The sequence below is a fragment of the Myotis brandtii genome, unplaced genomic scaffold (genome assembly GCF_000412655.1).
Source record: "Myotis brandtii unplaced genomic scaffold, ASM41265v1 scaffold633, whole genome shotgun sequence".
Classification (NCBI taxonomy): Eukaryota; Metazoa; Chordata; class Mammalia; order Chiroptera; family Vespertilionidae; genus Myotis; species Myotis brandtii.
Window position 1 is genome coordinate 852348 of NW_005370423.1, and position 22847 is coordinate 875194.

The 22847-nt window shown below is 42.4% G+C and overlaps 1 protein-coding gene across 3 annotated transcripts in view; it reads right to left on the reverse strand.

The window, feature by feature from the left end:
* Positions 1–22046, reverse strand: part of RBL2 (retinoblastoma-like 2) — a 45360-nt gene extending 23314 nt beyond the window's left edge. For 2 of the 3 annotated variants that reach the window (XM_014528426.1, XM_014528425.1), the window contains exons 1-12: positions 21903–22046; positions 19747–19877; positions 17728–17928; positions 14594–14658; positions 10984–11112; positions 7931–8091; positions 7786–7850; positions 7120–7306; positions 5993–6162; positions 4286–4395; positions 3217–3320; positions 638–775 (exon numbers count right to left, since the gene is read on the reverse strand). In XM_014528426.1, coding sequence (XP_014383912.1) covers positions 638–775; positions 3217–3320; positions 4286–4395; positions 5993–6162; positions 7120–7306; positions 7786–7850; positions 7931–8091; positions 10984–11112; positions 14594–14658; positions 17728–17928; positions 19747–19877; positions 21903–22031 — 1590 coding nt within the window. In that variant the 5' untranslated portion in view covers positions 22032–22046. Of the gene's footprint in view, positions 1–637; positions 776–3216; positions 3321–4285; positions 4396–5992; positions 6163–7119; positions 7307–7785; positions 7851–7930; positions 8092–10983; positions 11113–14593; positions 14659–17727; positions 17929–19746; positions 19878–21902 lie in introns of those variants that run through there. The other variant, XM_014528427.1, reaches the window with a different exon arrangement.
* Between the last annotated feature and the right edge of the window lie 801 nt (positions 22047–22847).

Here is a 22847-nt window from a genome sequence, read left to right on the forward strand (position 1 = left end):
GCCGGATCCGGCCCGCGGGCCGGATCCGGCCCGCGGGCCGGATCCGGCCCGCGGGCCGGATCCGGCCCGCGGGCCGGATCCGGCCCGCGGGCCGGATCCGGCCCGCGGGCCGGATCCGGCCCGCGGGCCGGATCCGGCCCGCGGGCCGGATCCGGCCCGCGGGCCGGATCCGGCCCGCGGGCCGGATCCGGCCCGCGGGCCGGATCCGGCCCGCGGGCCGGATCCGGCCCGCGGGCCGGATCCGGCCCGCGGGCCGGATCCGGCCCGCGGGCCGGATCCGGCCCGTTTGAAATGAATAAAACTAAAAAAAAAAAAAATTGCTCTGTAAGATAAGCTAGTGATAGGTTTGCTATTTTTTTTAAAACCTTAAGCTCATAAAATGAAAGTATCTTAAAAGCCTTTATGAAATGAAAGGAATAAAATGAAACTCGCTGAGCATAGGTCTTTATTGTACAGTAAAAGAATTTATATAGTTCTTAGGACTCTATTTCTTCTCTGCTCCCCAAATACAGTAGAAATTATTAATAAATGTAATTAAAAATAAATGTACTTAGTTATTAAAATGAACTAGATGGCTAACAATAGGAAGTTGGTCTCACCTATAAGTTTCTCATTAGTATCAGATTTTTAAAAATACCTTATAAAAGTGATAAAGTGGCACATCAAATATTTCGGTAATGAATGGAAAATTCCCAGGAGGCTTATAAGAAAAAGTGACAACCTCGAGGCAGCAGGCCAAGAGTGATCTGTGGAATGCATCTTGTTCCAGAATGCCCTGTAAAACAGTTATTAACATGCAGAAACATTAGTCTATTCTAATAAGACATTTTATACCCAGTCAAGTTAAATAAAAATACCAAAAAGTCTTATTCTCTGAATTAGTGAGTAGTATGTGCTTCTTTTCTCACAAAACTTTTAACTTTATAAATAAGTCCATTTTTTAGCAACTTTCAAAAATCTTATATATCATGAATATAGCTAATACAAAAAATTACATCCCTAATTAAAATATACATACACTCTGATGCTTAGAAGACTAATGATCTGGAAAGATGTTACACACTAGCATTACAGTCAGAGGCCACTGTTATAAAAAGATGGCTGGAAGGAGGACAGGTGACTTGGCTAGATGGTCAACATGCTTATTCAGGATGATATAATCACAGATGATTTTCACATGTACTTTTTCTTTGCTTATTTATTTCCTAAAATTATATATTTTTTAAAACTAAAAAGTTATATAGACACAAAAAGCATAGCCAACAAGAGCAAAAAATAGGTAAATTAGACTTCATTAAAATTAAAACCTTTGTGTATAAAAAAACACCATCAATGATGTGAAAAGACAACCCAAAGAATGGGGGCAAATATTTGTAAATCAGATATCTGATGTAATTTATACTCAGAGTATATACCAAAAAGAATTGAAAGCAGAGACTCAAATAAATACTTGTACACCAATGTTTATAACAGCATTATTCATAATAGCCAAAAGGTGGAAACAACTCAATGTCCATCAACAGATTAATGGTAAACAAAATGTAACATACACATATATGTGGTGTGTATGCATACAATATTATTCATCATTAAAAAGGAATAAGATTCTGACACATGCTACAACATGGATGAACCTTGAAAACATAATGATGAGTAACATAGGCCAGACACAAAAGAACAAATATTGTATGACTATCTAAGGTACCTAAAATAGGTAAATGCATAGAGAAAGAAGAACAAAAGTTACCAGGGGCTAAAGGGAGGAGTGAGTGGGAAGTCATTATTTATAGGTATAAACTATCAGTTTGGGATGATAAAAAATTGTGAAGATGGCTAGTGTTGAGGGAGATGCACAACATTGTGAATAGTTAATGCCAGTGAACTGCGCAATGAAAAATGTTAAGATAGCATATTTAATGTATTTTTTACAATAAAAAATTTTTGAAAAATAAGACAGTCTTTTAAATTCCTACCACCATATTTTTTTAAATCTATTTTATTGATTTTTTTACAGAGAGGAAGGGAGAGGGAATAGAGAGTCAGAAACATCGATGAGAGAGAAACATCGATCAGCTGCCTCCTGCACACCCCCTACTGGGGATGTGCCCGCAACCAAGGTACATGCCCTCAGTCCGCAGGCCGACGGTCTATCCACTGAGCAGCCAAACTGAGGGCCTACCATATTTTTATATATAAAAAAGAAAAGGAACTAGGTACAAAGAATTAGAACAATTATAGGTCAATTTTGTAATTTTCTTTAAAATGTTATTTAAAAAATTAGTTAAAAATTTTTTTTGATACAATTGAAAGTAAATATCACTTGTTTAAAATCAATTTACATTTTTTTTATTAGTAAAATCTAGGAAAAAGAATTATTTCAGCTAACCCTACCTGTGTGGCCCATGAACCAAGAGGTCCCTGGTTCTATTCCCTGTCAGGCACAAGCCCAGGTTGCAGGCTTGATCCCCAGTAGGGGGCGTGCAGGAGGCAACTGATTGATGTGATTTTTCTCTCTCATTGACATTTCTCTCTATCCCTCTCCCTTCCTCTCTAAAATCAATAAAAAAGAATTATCTTAGCCAAGAGAAATGGCTGAATATTTATTAAAAGTCCTACTGAGTCAATACTCAATTTATTCTTGCTATAGAAAGAAGGCTTGATAAAAAACCCCATGTTATTTAAAAACTCAGTTAAGATTAAGTCTGAGTGTTTTAACCCTTAACTAGTTTTACTACCCACAGAAGTTGGAAGTTGTAATACATGGCCTGCTGCAGCAAGGCACTGAATGGGGGCTGAAGGTGAAAGAACTCAGAACCAGCCCTAGGTGGTTTGGCCCAGTGGATAGAGTGTCGGCCTGTGGACTGAAGGGTTCCAGGTTCCATTCTGGTAAAGGGCACTTGCCCAGGTTGCAGGCTCGATCCCCAGTAGGGGGCGTGCAGAAGGCAGACAATCAATGATTCTCTCTCATCATTGATGTTTTTTCTATCTCCTCCCTCTCCCTCTCCCTTCCTCTCTGAAATCAATAATATATTAAAAAAAAAGAAAAGAACTCAGAACCATTATTCATAATAGCCAGTTTCCTTAGGTGCCAATGTTATTCCCTCAAAGCCACATATCATTTCTCTTGTTCAACAACGGTGTGTTTTCTTTTGGTGGCTAGGGCTGACAGGAAAGCACATTTTACTGTTCTGATCAATACATTGGATAGTTACTCACAGATAAATCCATGTCTCCCAGTCTCTTTTGTTCCTGCTCAATAATGGATTCTAATACTTTATAGTAAAGCATCTCTGCAAAACGAAAGTGTCTGCTGGCAATTTCTGCATAAATATAAAAAAAACACAACAATCACATGCAAAGAAAAGAAACGTTGTGAAAAATGAGGGCCATCCCATCCCCTGCCCACAATATAAAATTTAAAAACCCATACACTTCCTACAGTTGCTATTTCAATCATCCCTAAGATTCCTTAATTTTTTCATGGTAACACTTAAATTTTTCTAAAACTGTGAAATGAAATTTTCACATAAATAACTGGAATTTAATGAGTATGGTATTTAATGAGTCCAGCTATGATGGCATTCCATGAAGATTCACATCATTTTTATTCTGTGGGGATGTCTGAGCAGAGCAGCTCTATGCTGGGAGGTATATAGTTGGTTTACTATTCCACTCATACATGGTTTTAATTGAAAACCTCAAAAACACCTAGCACAGATCTGGGCATGAAAACAGCTATGTCTTCTGTTCTTATTTTTAAAATTCTAAAGAATCACAATATTTCTATATTTAATATCCAGTCTACAAATGAAAACTAAAATTTTCCAAATGAAAAAGTACCAGAAGGTCAACACAATAAAGACATCAGAATAGCCCTAGCTGGTTTGGCTCAGTGGATAGAGCATTGGCCTGCAGACAAAAGGGTCTTGGGTTCGATTCCAGTTAAGGGCACATGCCCAGGTTGCGGGCTCGATCTCCAGTGTGGGATGTGCAGGAGGCAGCCAATCCATGGTTCTCTCTCACATTCATGTTTCTCTCTCTCTCCCACTCCCTTCTACTCTCTAAAAAGCAATGGGAAAAATATCCTTGGGTGAGGATTAACAAAAAACAAGTAAATAAAATAAAATTTCTCTTACTGAGAAGGGCCCAGAAATCACCGGGCTGACATAAAATTAGCCTTCAATCTAAACGCATAAATCTTCATGTTTCTGACTCAGTTACCAAGAAAGGACTCCATGTAGTTAAACATCAAGATGAGAACAATAAAGACAATATTAAGCTTCACCTTTAGCACAATTACTGAATTCCTCATCTGGCTGGGAATGCTGAGAATATATTTCATACATTTCTTTCAATCTGTTGGCAATAGCCTGGGTTGGATCTCTAGAACATGTCCTAAAAAATAAAAAGAAATTATCTAATTTAAAGGTCTTGCCGACTTACAAAGTGATAAACTGTTTACAACTCTGTATTTGTACTAACCTGTAAATATAAAATACTTTGAACACAAACTATACACTCACCCATACTTCTTTGATAAAGGTGTTGGTATTACCATTTTCAGTGAAAAAAAAAAGTATAGTTGTATCTTCTCTGCAGTAAGTTTAGCAACCTTAACCTGTGCCTGTTTGATGTCCGTGACTGGACCCCACCCTACACGTCTGCAATCACTGCTGACCAACTAACTGCCCTCTACTGTTCCTCTAGAGGGCACTCAACGCCCAGTCAACTCCTGCAGAAAACAGCTGACGGGTATGTAATCTCTACCACAGACTCAGATACACCATTACTGGTATTCTACATTGTTCCCTGAAAACCAAATTATCTCATTTTTTACTTATTTATTTTACTAGAAAGACAATGTATGTCCAATGCAGAAGCATACAGAGTATCACCATGTGTGCTTTTGTAACAACTAAGTTTTTATCTTTGTATTTCTCAATATTCATTGTAAAAATGTAACAAGTTTAGAAAATTATAACCGATTTTTGTTTCTTTATAATCTTGCTAGAGGTAGCTACTGGATATGCTATACAAACAGAATTTTATTTATGAACACACACAGGTACCTTTTACAACAACAAAGCCCTTCGGCTTTACCTAGTACCTGCTGGTATTTCAATACCATGGATGGTATTTACGATTAAAGAAGCAGCTACTTCTTGTCAGAGATCGTACAAAGATTTGGAAGATAGAGATTCAATCAGGCTTCTAAAATGTGTTTATGAAATACTTCTGAATTCCAGGCAAACAAGGTCCATTTTAAAAACATGACTTAGGAAGAGGCCATACAGACAGAGCCTGTTGTGTGTTAATTACAATCAAGTTTATGAAAAAAGGAGACTTCACGAAAATGTGAAGGGAACTCAGTCAGCTTAGGTATGTAATGAGTCCAGATACGAGTGGGGAGTTACTAATATGTGTATACAGGGCCTTCTTATATCAGATCACCTGAAATAAAATGGGTCCTAGAGGGCCTATGTCATCAAGTCATAAACTTTTAGGACTAACGTCCTTTTCAGGCTAAGGGTGCTCTGTAGAGTTACAGAAGTTACAGTGCTTTTACACTGGCTGTGCATGTAACTGTCTACCTTTCCTAGTAGGGACCCACCCTTCGGAAATGTGCCCAGGACCCATCCTCTCCATGAAGTCCTTTGACAACTACCATCTTCACTGATCCCCTTCCCTGACATCTTAAGATAGAACAGCTGGTGGCGTAGTCTGGTGCCTTATTCTACAGGGTCTAGTGCTGGTCTTTCTGTTGTTTATAAGCCACCCAGTCTATGTGCTCTGTGAGAGCAGCGTGAACAGACTAAGACCCTGAGGAAAAATGATCTTCTAACCATACTTCTTCTATTGCTGTGTCTTCTGCAGACAACAGCTATAAAATTAGTAATGAGTAAATTAAGGCACAAGTAGTGAAAAATTAAAGTAAAAAATTAGAAAAATAGTCAACAGCCAAATTGAGAAGGCAGGAAGGACTCACACTGACCTCAGGACCTGTCCCAGTCTCTCACTGGGTGCGCTTCGGAGGCCCGCCAGCATGGTGTGGAGACGGCTCAGGCTGTGCGTGGCCGCAGAAACCGGAGTCACGCAAGGGCTGCTATTATCCTTAATGTACCTCACCCCAGTGAGCGGCGTGGAGACTCTAAGTGCTTTAGACTAAGGGGAAGAAAGAACACTATTTTAGTTCAGAAAAGACTCCATTACTTCGCAAACAGGAACTGAAGGCAATCAGACTTTGTATTATTAACAAATTCTAGTGATTTGCATATCCCCATTCTTGGAATTTAGACATGGCACCCCTACAGCCACCATGATCCGGTGAAGACGTGTGAAAGAACAGTCAGCATTTCAGCTAACTAAAATTTCGCCTCTTAGATGTTAAATCTTTAAGATAACGCATATTTCCCTATGACCCCTCCTTCAAAACGTAAGCTTGAAGGCAAAAACAAGCATTAGAAAATGTAGAATATCTTTGAGAAACAGCTAGCACCTACTGCTATTTTTGTAAATACTTAAAGATTGACAAAAGGAAACTGGGAAATCAATCTGGCCCAGTGAAATCCAGGATTTCACAAAAGTCCCCTAACGATCACGTCTGCTTCCGAGAGAGGCGAACCACCACTTCGAGGTGCGGGCAGCGCCTGGCGCGGGGAGCCCTCCTGCCCGCCTTCACCTCGGTCCCTGTGCTCCAGCACAGCTGCCCCAACAGACACAGAGCTTTACACAGAGCAAGTCAACATTCTTGAACATACACATGAAAACGGCATGACCTCATGTAAAGAATTTAAGCATGAATGCATATGCTAATAAAACACCTCTTCTAATTTTTCCAACAAACTCTTAAAGGTTTAGATAGCCTAAGAGTGTTTTTTAATATTCAAGATAAAGTATATTTCCCCCTCTCATCCATGTTTCTCTCTCTCTGTCCCTCTCGCTTCCTCTCTTTCTAAAAATCAATAAAAAACATTTTTCAAAATGGAGATAACTCTTAGTTAAGGTAAACATGAGGGGACTGTTCTTTTTCACAATGGAAGCAAGCAGAACGCACACACGATTACCAAAACAGACCAGGACCTGAGCGTGTGCCGGCCCCTCTCCTCTGGCTCAGCTCACCTTGTCCAAGTGCTGCTGCAAGATGTTCTTCATCGGCACCCTCTCGGCAGGCTCCGCTCCCGACCCGGCACTCAGAGCCCTGGAGAGCGGCCCGATTTCCTCCTCCGCGTCCTCTCCAAGAAACACCCGCTCATCTAAGTTCCCAACAGTCAGAACATACTCCTCGTAGGCCTTATTGATGGCTTTCCTGGGGGGGATGGGAGGGAGGCAAAATGCACACTCTCAGAACTGCCATTTCGGTCCATGCTTCAGTCCACTTAATGCCTTTCCATTTTTATTTACTACAAGCTCTCACTAGAAGAGCCGAGGAGTATCTGCACTGTGCTCACCCTCGCACACAGCACACCTGCTGAGAGTGTCAGGGCGTGCGCACCACACCCCCTGCCTGGTCAGTGCGGCTTCCGGTGAGCAGCTTAACGACCTCTCCCGCTGCTCCCGCACCTTCCAGACCTCAGCACCCCCACGTGTCACCTGTACCGTTCCAAAGGAACTTATTTCAAAAACTACGATCCAAAAGTTTAGCTATGACAGCTTTCAGGAACAGCAGTACAATTTTTAACAAGTTCAAAAACGTTTTTGGAGTACCAGCTGACCACTAAACTCTGAGGTTTTCTAAGCACACAACTTTAAATATTATTCAGATAGTTTTATAACAGAAGTACTCACAAATTCTCTCCAAAGTTCCCAGGCTCTAGAAACCCTGTAAGGTTTTCTTCTTTTCCCTTAAGGAGCTACGAAGAAAGAAAAGGTCCTGAAGTCATCTATTAAGTCAACTCTTTCCCAGAAAATACTTCCACGGCTGCTCACCAACCTTCTTTTCATAGAGTTTCCTTATGTAGGGTTTCCAGAAGTGCTCCTTTATGCCCTTTGCTTCCAGAACGAGGCCATCGTGTAAGGAGCAGAGCTTCTCGATGACACAGGGTGGGTCGGAGGAAGGCTTGAAGTCCTTAGCATGGCCATCCTCCGACAGGCCTGTGACGGACAGAAAAGAGGTACCAGGTGGCGCTTAATACACCAAACTGTAGTCAACTAAGATACACAGCTGCAGAGCCTAATCAGCAAGTGAGTTACCATATGCGGATATAGGAAACGGTGTATAAGGCCTAATTTAACTCTAAATACACCTCAAGAACAGTAAGTAGAGGTAAAGTGTACCAATTCTCAAAAGATTTAGTTATTCAATCATGTATCTAGAGATGGTTAAAAAAAACCTAAAAAAATAATTTTAGTATTATGCTATAACTAAAAAACACAAATACATAACTTTACAAATAAGCTTCATATTCAAATAAAAATACCACTTAAAAAATTACTGTCCAAAGTATGTACTTTAACTGAATTATATGTTTGTTTATCATAACTAATTTATAGGTAATCTTGGCCTAGTCTTAGTGGGAAGAAAATGAAGGGAAGCAGCTCTATAGAATTATAATGGAGTTGGAAAGGAAATGGGAGAAAAGACAGAATACAAAGAACATGAAATTTACAAATCCAGAAGCAACTGCAGTAACTAACGCCACTCACTTTAAATATCTACCTTGAGAGTCAGACAAGCTGAAATTTTCATTGTAACCACCCCCAAACAGACAATCCCTCAATCCTACCATGGTATTCTTCAAATAGCAGCATCATATACACTACCAGCTTAACAAATACTTTCTAGTATTTGCTTTGTATATCATGATTTGGTCTGTTACTGTCTATCATTCATAGAAATTACATACCTTAAAGCCTACTAACTGCATAGCCGAAATAATTAGCATTTCCACACAGCGGGTGTGTGTGTGTGTGTGTGTGTGTGTGTGTGTGTGTGTGACTTTAGTAGCTAAATACGGCGCCATGTGCTCCAAGGGGATATGAATGACAGTCTGCAAAACAGCCTGCCTGGCTGAGGGAAAACACCGCTCCTGCTCACGTCACCTGAGGTGAACCGCAGATACTTTTAAATCACCTTGCCCCTAGAAAGGCCTGAGGCCCGCCCTACACCCCATGTGGAAGGCTGGGTAACCCCACAGCGCCATGCAGTGTGCCCCACCCCGCTACTGTGGCCCAGGCCTTGTCCAGGTGGCTGATGGCGCCCAGGAAGTCGGAGGTGTTCAGGAAGTGCTCGTTCAGCTTCAGGCTGCTGAGACCAGGGATGCAGCCAACAGGCCCCTGGGCAGGGCTCTGCTCTCCACTGTCTCCACCTGCCCTCTCCAGGGTCTGGGAAAACCTGATGAGCTCTGTTCCCGTCCAGCTTCCCCCGGTGCTCCAGACTATGCGTCAGGCAAAGACGCTGGCGATGGGGTTGGTGCTGGTAGGGTGGCCCTTCTGGTGCTGCTGAGAGGGGTAGGGAACCATCCCATGAACGGCCTCGATCGTCTTCCCGTCCAGGCAGAGCAGCACAGATGCCATCGGGCCAAGGGAGCCTTGGGCAGGATGTCCGACTGCCCATCTCCATCCTAGTTCACAGCCCACACAAAGCCACCTAAAGACCTGGGAACCTGAGCCACCTGTCATCAGAGCTGGTGCTCGTACCAGCTCATGTTCTCGCCTAACCTGGACTTTGTGCTTCTCAGAGATCTCCTGGAGGCGTCCTTGGAGCGCCCGTCCTAGGCCTTCAGAATGGTGCTCTGATGCCCATGTACAGTGACCACTTCTGGATGGCATACTGGAAGCCGCTGTGTGCAGAGCCCAAGGAGGACGTGTGGGTGCTGTACATGCCCGTGCCCAGGCCAATGGGAGAAGCTGCACAGCTCCCACTCCTTGGCCCTGCTGCCTCCTTTGGGGTGAGGACCATCTTGAAGTGCCAGCCCGTTCGGCTACAGTCTGTGGCCTTCTATTGGTCGCATGGGCGGGCCTTCCAATGGTGATGGGCTTGGTCCAGCCAAGGACAAGGCAGGGATGTTTTTGCAGAGGATGGGAGACAGGCCGTGGAGGATGCTCCAGCTGGTCCCACTGGAACTCTTCTACAGGGGCCTGGTCAGGGGCGACGATGGCACACTGACAGCCACATTGTAACTTCTGGGTGGCCAAGGCAGACCCGATGGGTCCTGGTCATCAGTCTGGTCAAGGTTTGGGCCCAGGTCGAAATACGTACTTGAGCTGGACATCCATGTGGGGCAGGACAAGCTTCTCTGATGAACTGCCAGATACGATGGGTCATCTCATTGCTGTCCATCTTCAGCACCGGCTTAGCCATCTTGACCTTGTTGTCGGCAGAGTGGTGCCACGGCTGGTCCTGCAAGTTGGAGCCTGTCGCCCAGGCTGGCCCAGAGCCCGAGTCTCTGCCGAATCAGAGTTTGACCTGCAGGTAACCAGCCATCCCCAGCAGGCGAGCGAATGAGCCAGGCAGGCGGGATCCGAGCGCCAGCCACTGCTTTGGCTGCCTGGCAGTGCGCTGCCCAGACCTGGCGGTTTCCATACAGCTTTTACTGTAAGAGCTAAAAATTATTTTTCCTTATTTTAGAACCTTATTTCATAACGACTCCTCTTTAGAAAAAACCTAAAATGAAGATTCTTTCAGTGAGTCCGTTCTGACCTCCTATAGTGTCCCAGCACCAAGCTTGCCAACGTAGAAAAAAAACCCGCTTTAGAGTAATCTTCCCTACTCCAGATTCCTATTCCTTCTTCTTGTGGAGCATGCATTTCAGAGCGTGCTAGTGTCACCTAAGACTTAAACTCTGTGATACCTGCAATTGCTTTTCCCATAAATGCTGCTGCAGAGACTCGACCCTGGTTACCAGTCCCCTGGAGAGCGGGGTGGCGGAGCTTTCAGAGCACTGTGGGCTCCCCTGCGAGGAACCTGCACTGTGTATAAACTCCCCCGAGTGCACATGATGGAGAAATGTGGGCTGTCCAATAGTCTTCGATGGACAATCTTACCTTTAAAATTAGGGTTCACAAGTTCTTTACGATTGGAACATTGCAGGGCATTTCCATAAACTAAGTCCAAAGCACACAGCAGCAGATGATAAGAGTTGACCAAGTCATCACTAATCATGGGGAAATTGCCTATACAATTATAAAGAGAGAGTTAAAAGTGCATCAACAGTATGCTAAAAATAATTTCTTCCTCTAGTTAAAATGACGTGATACAACACTGTACAAAACAGAATCAAGTGGTACATAATGTGTTTTGGCAAATTTACATCTTGAAATATTACTTATAGTTTAATAAGTTTCTTAGAGTTTAATGAAAACTAAAACTTTACTAAAAATGCCATTTGTTCACTCAGTATTCGTTAAACAAGCATTTATTTAATGCCTATTAGCTGACCAAAATTTTATAATCGCTGGTCTTTCTTTTGAAAATTCAGAACACCAACAACTTTATAAATTATCTCAAACTGTAAGAAATTGTTTTATATGAAAATATTTTTCTGTCAAGAAAATCAATAGAATCACTTACATGTGAACAGCTAAAAAAATTATTCATGTAATTATTTTTTCATGTATGTACTTTAAACGACCATAAGCTATAATCAGACTCCTAACAGTAACATTTAAAATACTTTTCTACATATGAACACAAACTCATACAAATGAATGCAACAAGATCACAATGCAAGATATTTAAGATCTAGAGCTAATATCCCACAAAATTGTTGATGCTCGATAACGGAGGAAAAAAACTGAAACCATGTCATTTCTGCAGTGCTGGATTAAGTCTGACATCGAAAACAATTTTTACAGGCAGTAACCAGCTTCGTTATTCTTAGAAATTAAGGAGTAGTTCTACTTTTGTTAACTTTGAGCATATCCCTTTTTTCATTAAACACTGCTTTTTCATATATATGCTTCATGTTGACTTTACATTCTTATAACTTCAAATGAATTCAATTTAAATACCTGGCAGACATCCGAAATATTTCTAAACCTCGACAGTTTCCCACTTCATGCCTACCCAATGCGCACGTGCGTGTGCATGCACACACACACACACACACACACACTCACTCACTCTGCTTTGTTTCAGGCTTTTCCTCTCCTTCCCACCAAGGAAACTTACCACTTACCGCCCCATGACGATGAGGAATTCTATTTTGTACCGATGGAAACATTCAACAAATCAACTTACATAAATTAATGAGGAAAAAAATACTTTTCTGTTGCGAGAAAGGCAAATGATGATTAATAGGTTACATATCACACTGCTATAACCACAGTAACTTGCTTGGTTCTGCTATGGATAAGTTTAACACTAAATGTACTCAGTTCCTCAGATGTGAAACAGGAAGTGGTAGCATCTATGGTTTCAAGCGACGGAGCTATCACCCTGCGAGCCTGGACTTGTCGCTGGTGTGCACTTGCCGCAGGCGGAAAACCCCCGCACTGCGACCTCTAAGAAGCCCTGACATGCCCTTGAAGATTAGAATCCAAGTTAAACTCCAGGACTGTCCCTATGTGACATACTTCACATTTCACATCCCAACTTCAGAGTACATCTCACCGTGAGATAGTTCATCTTCAATCAACAAAACAACCTGCTTAACCCCCAGCGCTGGCTTATTTACAGGAAAGAGAAGATGTGGGTTCGCATACAAAACAGGGCGCGGCACCTGCGGGCATTCAGGCCATGCTGCCCCTCGGGAGGACCAGCCCAGGCGTGTCCCTGGCGTGTGCTCACCACAGGAAGTCGACCAAGGCCAACGCACAAAGTGGGCTTATTTATCAAGAAGGAGACCATCTGGGGTGCCCACACGGTGCAGAGAAAGCCACGAGAAAGGTGGCTAGAGGAGAGTGCCTCTACCCCCAGGTAAGGACATCAGTAACTGGTATAAACTGCTCTCATAGGAAAGACCCTAGAGAATCAAAAAAGACCACAGTCCTGGATTGTGAGGGAGCAAAGGCTGTTCAGATCAAGCACTTACTGACTGAATAAGATAAAAGTTAACTGCAGAGAAAAACTAGGACACCCTAGTTGATCAAGTGAGACCAAAATCCACACAAGGGCAATACAATTCTTCATAAATAATTTAGATAGTACATTTACTCTCAATTACACATATGCCATAAAAGGCATAAACAAGCCAAAAATCCTGGAAGGCAGACATACCTGCCCACGAGCAAGTGACAAAATTAGCATCACACGTACGATGCCACCACAGCAAGCGAACGGTGGCAGCCAGGGCCACAGCCAGCAGGACAGCAGTTTGCAGGCTCCAAGCCTTTCTCTACTTCCTGCTGTGATCACATCACCTTTGCCTCCTCTAAAGAAACATTCAGTGTGATGGAAAGCAACATATCGAACAGCTTATTTTGACAGAAGATTCTTCTTTTCAATGAAGCACACAGCCCAGGGGAGGAAGGGAGAGCTTTCAACTAGCTAGCCAGGAGGGACCAGTATAATCCGACAGGTCAAACAGCAAGACCAATGGGGTGCTGGTCCTTGCTGGAGGGCCTTCACTTCCAGCATGAAACCAAGAGCTGGGAGATCTGGGTTCAAATCCCAGCTTTGTTTCTGGGCCTCACTTACCTACTCTTGAAAGCAAGTACGTTGGGGTAGTTGATCTAATAATGAGAATCTCTTTTATTTATGAAACTCCTGCAGCTTTATGATTTTTATTTTAACTTTGCATTTTATTGGGCTATCTTCATGGCAAAGGCATTCTATATAGTCCAGAAAAAAAAGTATGTGACTTATGTAACTGTACTTCCTTTTCTTCTTTAGATTAATAAGCATCATTTCTACAGAGAAATACAGACAGGACAAAAAAAATCTTTTCTTACTGAATGCAGACCTTGGGTAGTTTAAGTGAGATGAGAAAAAAGGGAGAGAAAATAAATAGCATCTAAAGGTACTGATCAGGCCTATTTATCTGAACAAGATGCAGAAAACAATCTGAACTGCTGAGGATGCTCAGTCCCACTCAACTGAATAAGACTTGTCTCATGGAAAATACAGCTCCAGAGAAAAGCAGAGACACACTAAGGCAGTGGTTCTCAACCGTGGCTGCACATCAGAATCACCTGGGAATCTTTTTAAAATCCTGATTTCTGGGCCTCATCCTCTGGAAATTCTGTTTCTTTGTTATGGGGTGTGGCCACAACATTAGTAACAAAGAAACAATTTCCGGAGGATGAGGCCCAGAAATCAGGATTAGTAACAACGAAACAGAATTTCCAGAGGATGAGGCCCAGAAATCAGGATTTTAAAAAGATTCCCAGGTGATTCTAATCTGCAGCCAAGGTTGAGAACCACGGCACTAATGTGTTTTCAGTCCATAATTCAGAAGAATCGGTTTGGATAGAAAAGACACTGTATAAGAACAGAATTTAAAACTTTTCCATTTAATAAGAGAAGTTTTGGATCTTATAAAGAAATCCAAAAGACTTTTATGAAAAGACAATACTTAAAAAAAGAACCTGTGACTAAAACCATTGAGAAATTTTTCAGTGAGAATCTTTTCCTGATACACATCATAGGTTGACAAAAGTAGTACCCAAACATTTAAATAAACTAATACCTAGAAAAATATTATTCTTTTCTTACCTTTTGCATATATAAAAAGCACCCAACAAAAGTGGAAAATTTCAGACACGGTACAGGGCTGTCGCCTGTGGGGAGAAAGAAGTCAGAAGATAACAGACGAATTCGTGAGAGACACCACAAACGACTGTAACTTAGGTGAGAAACAAAACCCCCAGTCAGACGCAGTGAGAGCAGACTGGCTTCACAGGGAAAAGGTGTAAGAAGTTCTACTCCAACCCATGTTGGTAAGGATGAGCTGGGAGCCAGGGAAAGAGCTCAGCTCAGAAAGAAGGTTCTAAACAACCACAAAGGCTTTTGGAGGTCAAGAAGGTAGGGTAGGAAACAAATGAGTAACGGCAGTTCTATTAGAGACACCAGCAAGGCTACCGCTGCTTTAAGACCCACGTACGCAGTCAGATATCCCCCAATGTTTTCTCTCCATCATTGCTGCTGAAATGTAAACCCTCTGTCGCTAAAAACATTCCAGATTATTTATATCAAGTCCCAGTGGACTTCTTAATGTAAATTCTGGGCTTCCTATCATTCCTTGCACTTCCATTATTAAGTATCTGTTGTATTTTGCCAAGTTGTCTGCTCGGAGGTTCAGACCTGTTTTGAGCTTGGCTTTTCTGCTAAAACCCTGCTGAGGTGTAGATAAGACAGCTGTTGCCTCCACATCCCAATACACGCATTGTAATACAGCGCTCCGATGAGAAGAGCCGGCGTCTGAGGCTTAACCCCGCACTGTCACTCCGGACTGATTCACCAGCCCCAGCAAGCACTCAATGCCAGGGCCCTGCCTTAAAAAGCAGCTTCCTGGCCACAGGTGGTGACAAACTATCTAGTTTTGATGGCTGCCAAGAGAAAAGCCAAACTTTTAGCTTAACACGCAAGCCACTCTAAAAACTGGCTCTATAAGGTGAGGACACAAGAGCCAACTGCTTAGAAGGCTTGATCCTCACTGTAGTGGTCCCCTTCTCCGCACAGGGTTCCTCCAAAACCTCTGGGGGAGTCTTGAAACTGCCATAGTACAGAACCCTACATATTCTATGCTTTTTTCCTACATATACACACATACCTTTTCACTCGATGGAAACAATTGTTATGGCTTCTCTTTGGCATATCTGAATTGCCTGCATCACTAACCTTGTCCTTTGGGGCCATTATTGATGTAAAATAGGGTTAAAGTGATACCACGTAAGTCATCTGATAACCAGAGACTGCAACTAGGCAGGGTGGGAGCGTGAACAGCCTGGGTGAGCTAGCCACAGGGATGACTCACATCCCATGGAACAGAGGTGACTTCATCATGCTACTCAAAATGGCACAGTTTAGAACTTAGGAATTCTTTATTTCTGGAATTTTCTAGAAACTTTAATATTTTCAGACCATAGTTGACCGTGGGTAACTGAAACCAAGGAAAGGGAAACTTGGGATAAGGAGGGGACTGTTTTATCTCCGAATTCACCTACCGAAATCCTACCCACCATTGAAGACCTATTTCTACTTATTCCACGGAACCTTAGCTGACTGGCCCATCCCCAGCGGTTTATCTGGGCCTCCGAAGTCCTCCATGTCTATTACCTTTTGCATCTCTGTTCACCTCCTCTCCCCACTGTACAGTAAGCTCTCAAAAGACAGTGACTGGGTTTGTTTTTTAATACTTGTGTCCTACGTCACACTTCACACAGTAAATTCTCAATAAGTACGCAGTGGCGAACTTCCAAAGGCTGGTGTGGGTGATACACACTGTAGAGTCAGTACAGGCAGACTATGTGAGTCGCAGTAACAGCCCCGCACTTCCTCACTGTGTGACCTTGGCCAAATTACTTCACCCCTCAAGGGCTTATTTCCCCACCTCTACCAATAGTACCAACCTCATAAACGCAACATAGGGATTCATTACAAGAATATACGCTTAAGGCTTAGAAGAGTCCCTATCTCATAATACTCACTAAATGGTATGCATTATTATTACTATTAGCCAAAAGTACTAATAAAAAGTATACCGGGTAAATATATATGTAAAATTTTAAAATAAAGTGTCTTACAATTTTCTTAGGATTAGTTGGTATATATATACCCTAATAAATATCAAAGAAAGTACATTGTCTACAACATTGCAAAGAAAGAAAATAATCTGTATCTTTCTATGAATGATCACATCAGTGTTGCTCAGACTCAGAACAGATCTCTATCCAAATTTTAGAATACTTAATTGTAAATAGTCAATTCTCTAAAAAACTTCAAGGAAACTAGGTGAGCTGCTTCCATCTCAGTGGGGTCAACTATAAAAATGTACAGCTTGTTTTATTTTTAAAAGCTACTTACTTACTGCAAACATCCTTCACAATTTGGGGAAATTTTTATGTCAAAAGAGAAGCAAACACTATTCATTCACTTACATTAACTCCTTTCCCCTACTTTTCTTGTCAGCATTTCTCTAGTTCTATTTTAGGAACAAATTTCCATTTCTACTTTATAAAAAAAACTTTTGTGGTAAAAGTAGAGGATTTGCATCCCATAATTGTGCTTATCTATCTGGAAACATGGAAAATATTGGGTCAAAGTTAAGTTTGTAGGCTTTCAGACATGATCAGAAAGCACAAGTTCATAACAATTTCTGCTCCCCACTAACCCCCCCCCCAATCCAACTTCTGGACTCTTGATTGGTTGTAAATATCAAAATACACAGAGAATCGACTTCATGGGGATTATTTAGTACTCAATTTGACATAAAAGTCAAATAACAGAAATTGTCGGTATATATTATAATAGAGAAAATGACAGAGATAGTCAATATTGTCAGTAATAGAAAATCAAGTAGTCAAATTCTATACTCAAGTTAAATATTTTGGTGAAAATATCTGTGTTTTGACTATTGCATATTTGGTTGCTTAACTGAAAAGTGAGTTTATATGAAAAGGGGTTTCATACATTTTGCAATATGAGAGAAGCCAAAGTATTCATGGCTAACATGTAATGAAAAGCAAGAAATTATTGTTCAAAGAAAATTATAGGAGAAAAATATTGTTTATGAAATCATTTGTTTTTTAAGACTAAGCAAAATAAACTATAGGACAAAATTCAAGGGATCAAAACTGTGGCACAGACAGACACACATACATCCCTAACCAGCAGAGAGAGAAGCGTACCGTTGCTTTCTTCCTCTTTGTTGCCGAGGCTGCTCCTCCTGAGGATATTTAAAAATGTCCTGAAAAATGGGCTCATATTTCTTAAAAATTACAGCAGAAACAGTGAAGTTTCTTTCTAATCTCTCAGTCCGTTCTCTGAAATCTTGGGGTAGATTTGCCATCTCTTCCCATTTCTTCATCTTGTTAAAAAATTCAATTAAGCTAATATTAAAAATAAAAAAGATATTTTCTAAATTAACACAAGTATACAAATGCAATTAAAAGTAAATAAAGATTAACTCATTGAATTATATTACTTTTAGACAGAAAAATCAAAACTCCTGCCTCTGACTAGCTTAATCTCCTACAGAATTTCTTTGATCTTCTGAATCAACTTTTATTCTCACAGTACTCTAAATGTTATTTACAAAATTGATTAAAAAAACAAATAATTAACCAGAGTAATGCAACCAACATTCATGTATCCGACTGTCAGATTTCACAAATATTAACATAGTGAATAAATTTTGCCATGTCTGCTTGTTCTACAGAAACAGCCAAAGTTCCCATTTGTACTCTCCCTCAATCTCATTCCACACTCTTCTCTCCCTAAACATCATTCTAAAGTTAGTCTAAATCTTTCCCATCCACAACTTACTAGAGTTACTATATGGATATACTTGTATCCATAAACAGTAAGCAAACCTTGTGTATGAATGATTGTAATCTATAATAATAAAAGTGTAATATGCTATTTAGGCCAGACAGCGGGAAGACCTTCCGGAAGTCCTTCTGGATGAAGCTGTGGTGGCAGGGGCCGAGGCAGAGTTGGTTAGGGACGATCAGGGAAGGCAGGAGAGCGGTTAGGGGCGATCAGGCAGGCGAGCGGTTAGGAGTAGTGGTCCCGGATTGAGAGAGGGCGCAGGCCAGGCTGAGGGACCCCCCTGAGTGCATGGGATTCGTGTACTGGGCCTCTAGTTCTATATAAGTAGCATTTTGCAACTTGCTTTTTCATTCAATAATGTTGCCAAGTTAATGTTGATACATGTAGAACTAATTCATTCATTTTAATTGCTAGAAGTATTCCTTCATATGAACTACCATGAATTTTTGCATTCCCCAACCAATTAAAATTGAGGTTTCTAACTTTTATTATAACCAAAAATATTGTAATGAACACATTCTTGTACCTAAGAATTTCTTTACCAACTAGCCCAGAAGTAGAATTGAGTCAGAGAAATGTGCATTCTCAACTTTACCAGAAATGTGCAAAATTTCCCACTGAAGTGGTCTGTCAATTTATTCTCTCAGCAATGTACACCAGTAATATAGTTTCTCTTTCCCTACATAACGACCAATATTGGATTTATCAGACTTCAAATTTCTCCGATGTAATGAGTATGAAATGCTTGGTTTGTTTTTTTGTTTGTTTGTTTTTTACTTTGACTTCCGCTCTTTAGGCACTGCCTCTTGTTCTTAGGCCTAAACATTACTCAGAATGGAGTTAGTCCAAAGTCAATAAATAAACTACAGCTAAATATTACATTTCTTGATAATTATTTTAATAGTGATTTTTTTAAACCACTAGGTCCGTAAATTATTTACCTTCCAAAATGCAAAACATCCCTTTTCCACCAATCTTCAATAAGCTATAAAAAAATTCACCCACAAGGCACAAATAATAAATGTAATAATTCAATTACACAACCAATAGAAAAAGCATTTCTGCCTCTTCTTGAAAGCATTATCTGACCCTTTTTATAACTGATTATAATACTGCTGCTTATCTCCCAAACAGGAAACTTAGAAGCATTTACACATTCCATATATATTACGATACAAGTCCTGCGCATGCAGTTTGGAGTGTAATAGCATGTAATAGTCTATTAACTTTTCAATCTAGAGTATTTCCTAAGGTTTCTCAATATCCTTATTTAGCATTCTTCAATATTACAGAATGAGATAACCTTCTAATAGTAAACTCTTCATACACGTGCCTGCTATAGTAGTCACACTATTTTTCAATTCAAACATAGTTACCTCTGCTCTGAGCATCGCAGGAGCCTAGTTAAAGACACATAGTTTCCTTCCGCTGTCCCTTTGCTTACAGTTGGCACAGATTTTCTGCAAGCCACATATAAGGCACATGCCAACCAATGAAGATCATTTCCCTACAAAAACAAACGAAAATTGTTACTTAATGAGTTATATATATATATGTATATTTCAATATAAAATTCTTATGTTTAAACTGAAAGTGATATTTATATATTTGGGGAACTGTATTTTCAGCGATGGCCCTATTCTATGTGCTCATCTTTTTTTTTTATCCTCACCTGAGGATATTTTTTCCAGTGACTTTCTTAGAGAGAATGGAGGGAAGAGAGGGGACGGGGGACATCCACGTGAGAGAGACACATCAATTGGTTGCCTCTGGCTCCCACCCAGACCAGGATGTGGATCGAGCCTGCAACCAAGGTATGTGCCCTTGACTGGGAATCGAACCCATGATCCTTTGGAGCGTGGGCCAACGCTCTAACCACTGGGAAAACTGGCCAGGCCATGTGCTCTCCTTATAATGGCATTCTTCCACTGAGAGGAGCGGTCTGTGTTCCCTCCCTTTAAACTGGCTCAACCAACAGCACAGGTCAAAGGGTTACTATGTAACTTTCAAGGGCGTAAAAGGCAACACAGATTCCACCGGCTCTGTCAGGACCTGTGCCTTGGGAGGCCCAACCTGGGAGTAGAACACCTCCGGCAAATTACTTAACCATCACAGAGGCTCAATTTTCTTATCTGCGGGCTGTGAGAATGGAATGAGCTACAAATATGAAGTACAGAAAAATACAAGGAATCAAAAGATAAACTCTGTAACCAGTATTCTGTATTAAGTATCACATTCTCTTATAGCATACCTGGCTACAAGTTCAAGGCAGGGGTTTTTAAGTTTTGTACCCCGGTCTATTCCCAGCACCTCCAATAGTGCCTGGCAAAGAATTAGTTGGTCAGAAAAAATATATATATTTTTTTATATATTTTATTGATTATTTACAGAGAGGAAGGGAGAGGATAGAGAGTTAGAAACATCGATGAGAGAGAAACATCGACCAGCTGCCTCCTGCACACCTCCTACTGGGGATGTGCCTGCAACCAAGGTACATGCCCTTGACCAGAATCGAACCCGGGACCCTTGAGTCCGCAGGCCGACGCTCCATCCACTGAGCCAAACCGGCCAGGGCAGTCAAAAAATATTTAATACATGAATAAATATTAATTTATTGGCTAAGCTGAGCTAAGACTCTGAGACTAACGTCATAAAAAATGAAGTAATCACACATTTTCAAAAATGACTTACTAACCATCTATTATTTGTCACTTGCTTATATAACACTGGACTTCACCTCTATGAATTGAAATACCCCGATTGCATGGTGATAATCCTCGTTCTCTATAATTTACAGGATTATCAAGAGGGTAAAATAAGAGCTTATTTGGAGGCATTTATGCGCATCACCAAAAAGAGTCCTTCTCTTTGCCTGACCCCAGGAACCACTGGGAAATAAACAGGAACACGGCCTGTTCCGCCGGGTCACCTAAGTATCCTCGTCGACTCTACAGCACTAACCATTAGAGTGAGTATGTGCCAGAAACTACACATTGCTACCTGACTTAACCCCCAGAACAGCTCTGTGACTTAGATGCATAAATCTCAATTGTACCTATCACAAAATTGGAGTGGTTAAGTAAATTGTCCAAAAGCACCAAGATCTGTCAAATACTTAAAGCCACTATAGTACTAGCTTTTCTTTCTTCCTGCGCATATAACAATGGGGAGGAAAGAAAAAAAAAACCGGAATTAAAATCCTATCCATGCAAAAACAACTACCCTGACCGGTTTGGCTCAGTGGATAGAGCGTCGGCCTGTGGACTGAAGGGTCCCAGGTACGATTCTGGTCAAGGGCATGTGCCTTGGTTGCGGGCACATCCCCAGAGGGAGGTGTGCAGGAGGCAGCTGATCGATGTTTCTCTCTCATTGATGTTTCTCACTCTCTATCCCTCTCCCCGCCTCTCTGTAAAAAAAAAATCAGTAAAATATATTTTAAAAAACAACTACAAAAATCACCTTAGTGGCACGGACGCAAAAACACCCTCGGTGCGCTCAGACACCGGGATCGGCCGTTCCCTCCAGGGCCTACCTGCCTGCCCCCCTCTCTCCAAAACCTGTCACACAACCTGCGAACGTCACGTGGCTTCCTGTTTGACGGCTGCCCGCTCAGGCGGGGAAACAGCTGATAAACAACCCGCACTTCCGCGTCCCTTCCCATTGGCCCACCACGGGGCGGGGCTTGCGAGCCTCGAGCCTCACTGGCTACAAAGAGCTTTTTTTTTTTTCTCTCTCTCTCTCTCCTCCCCAGGCCCCGTCCAAAGAAAGGGGCACAACCACCAGCCTAAATCACCGGGACTGTCAGAGCCCAGGGCAGTGTCGGGGGGCGGCCCAAAGGGGTTCAAGGTCGCCGCGGCCCTGCCTTCCGAGTGACACCGGGGGCGGGGGCCCGGCGTGTGTCCACAACCCGGCGGGCGGAAAGCCCGTTTCGTCCCATGGACGGTGGAGGGAACCCCCCCTCGGCCCCACGTTCGTGAGCGCGCGGCCCCACACCTCACGCGCTGATTCAAAGCTGGACAGAGGCGATGAGGTTCCGCGGAAAAGGAGCCGAAGGAGGGGACCAGAAACCCCAACATCGGGCGACTCGCGGCGCCCCCACGGGCAAGCCCCTCCCCTGCTCCGTGCGGTCCCCGCACTCGCACCAGTTCCTTCTGCCGACCAGGTGGCTGTCAATTTGTAGCCAGGACCCCAGCGCGACCTCGGCCTCGCGGGGGCTGCATTAGGGCAACAGGTGTTCCCCATTCGGAACCCCAAAGGGAAGAGCAGCAAGACGGGGTTCGCCTTCGGAGCCGCCGAGAGCTTTTCAAAAGCCCGGTTTCCAGGTCTAAGGGGCGCAGCGAGGGTTTCCACCCCGGGGCCTGTCGGGGGGGGGGAATCCCTGAGGGGTGCCCGACCCAGACACCGGGTCCCCTCCCCGCGGCGGGCGTGACCACTAGGCCCGGGAAGACCTCGCCGCGCCCTCCCCCGGGGCGCACCC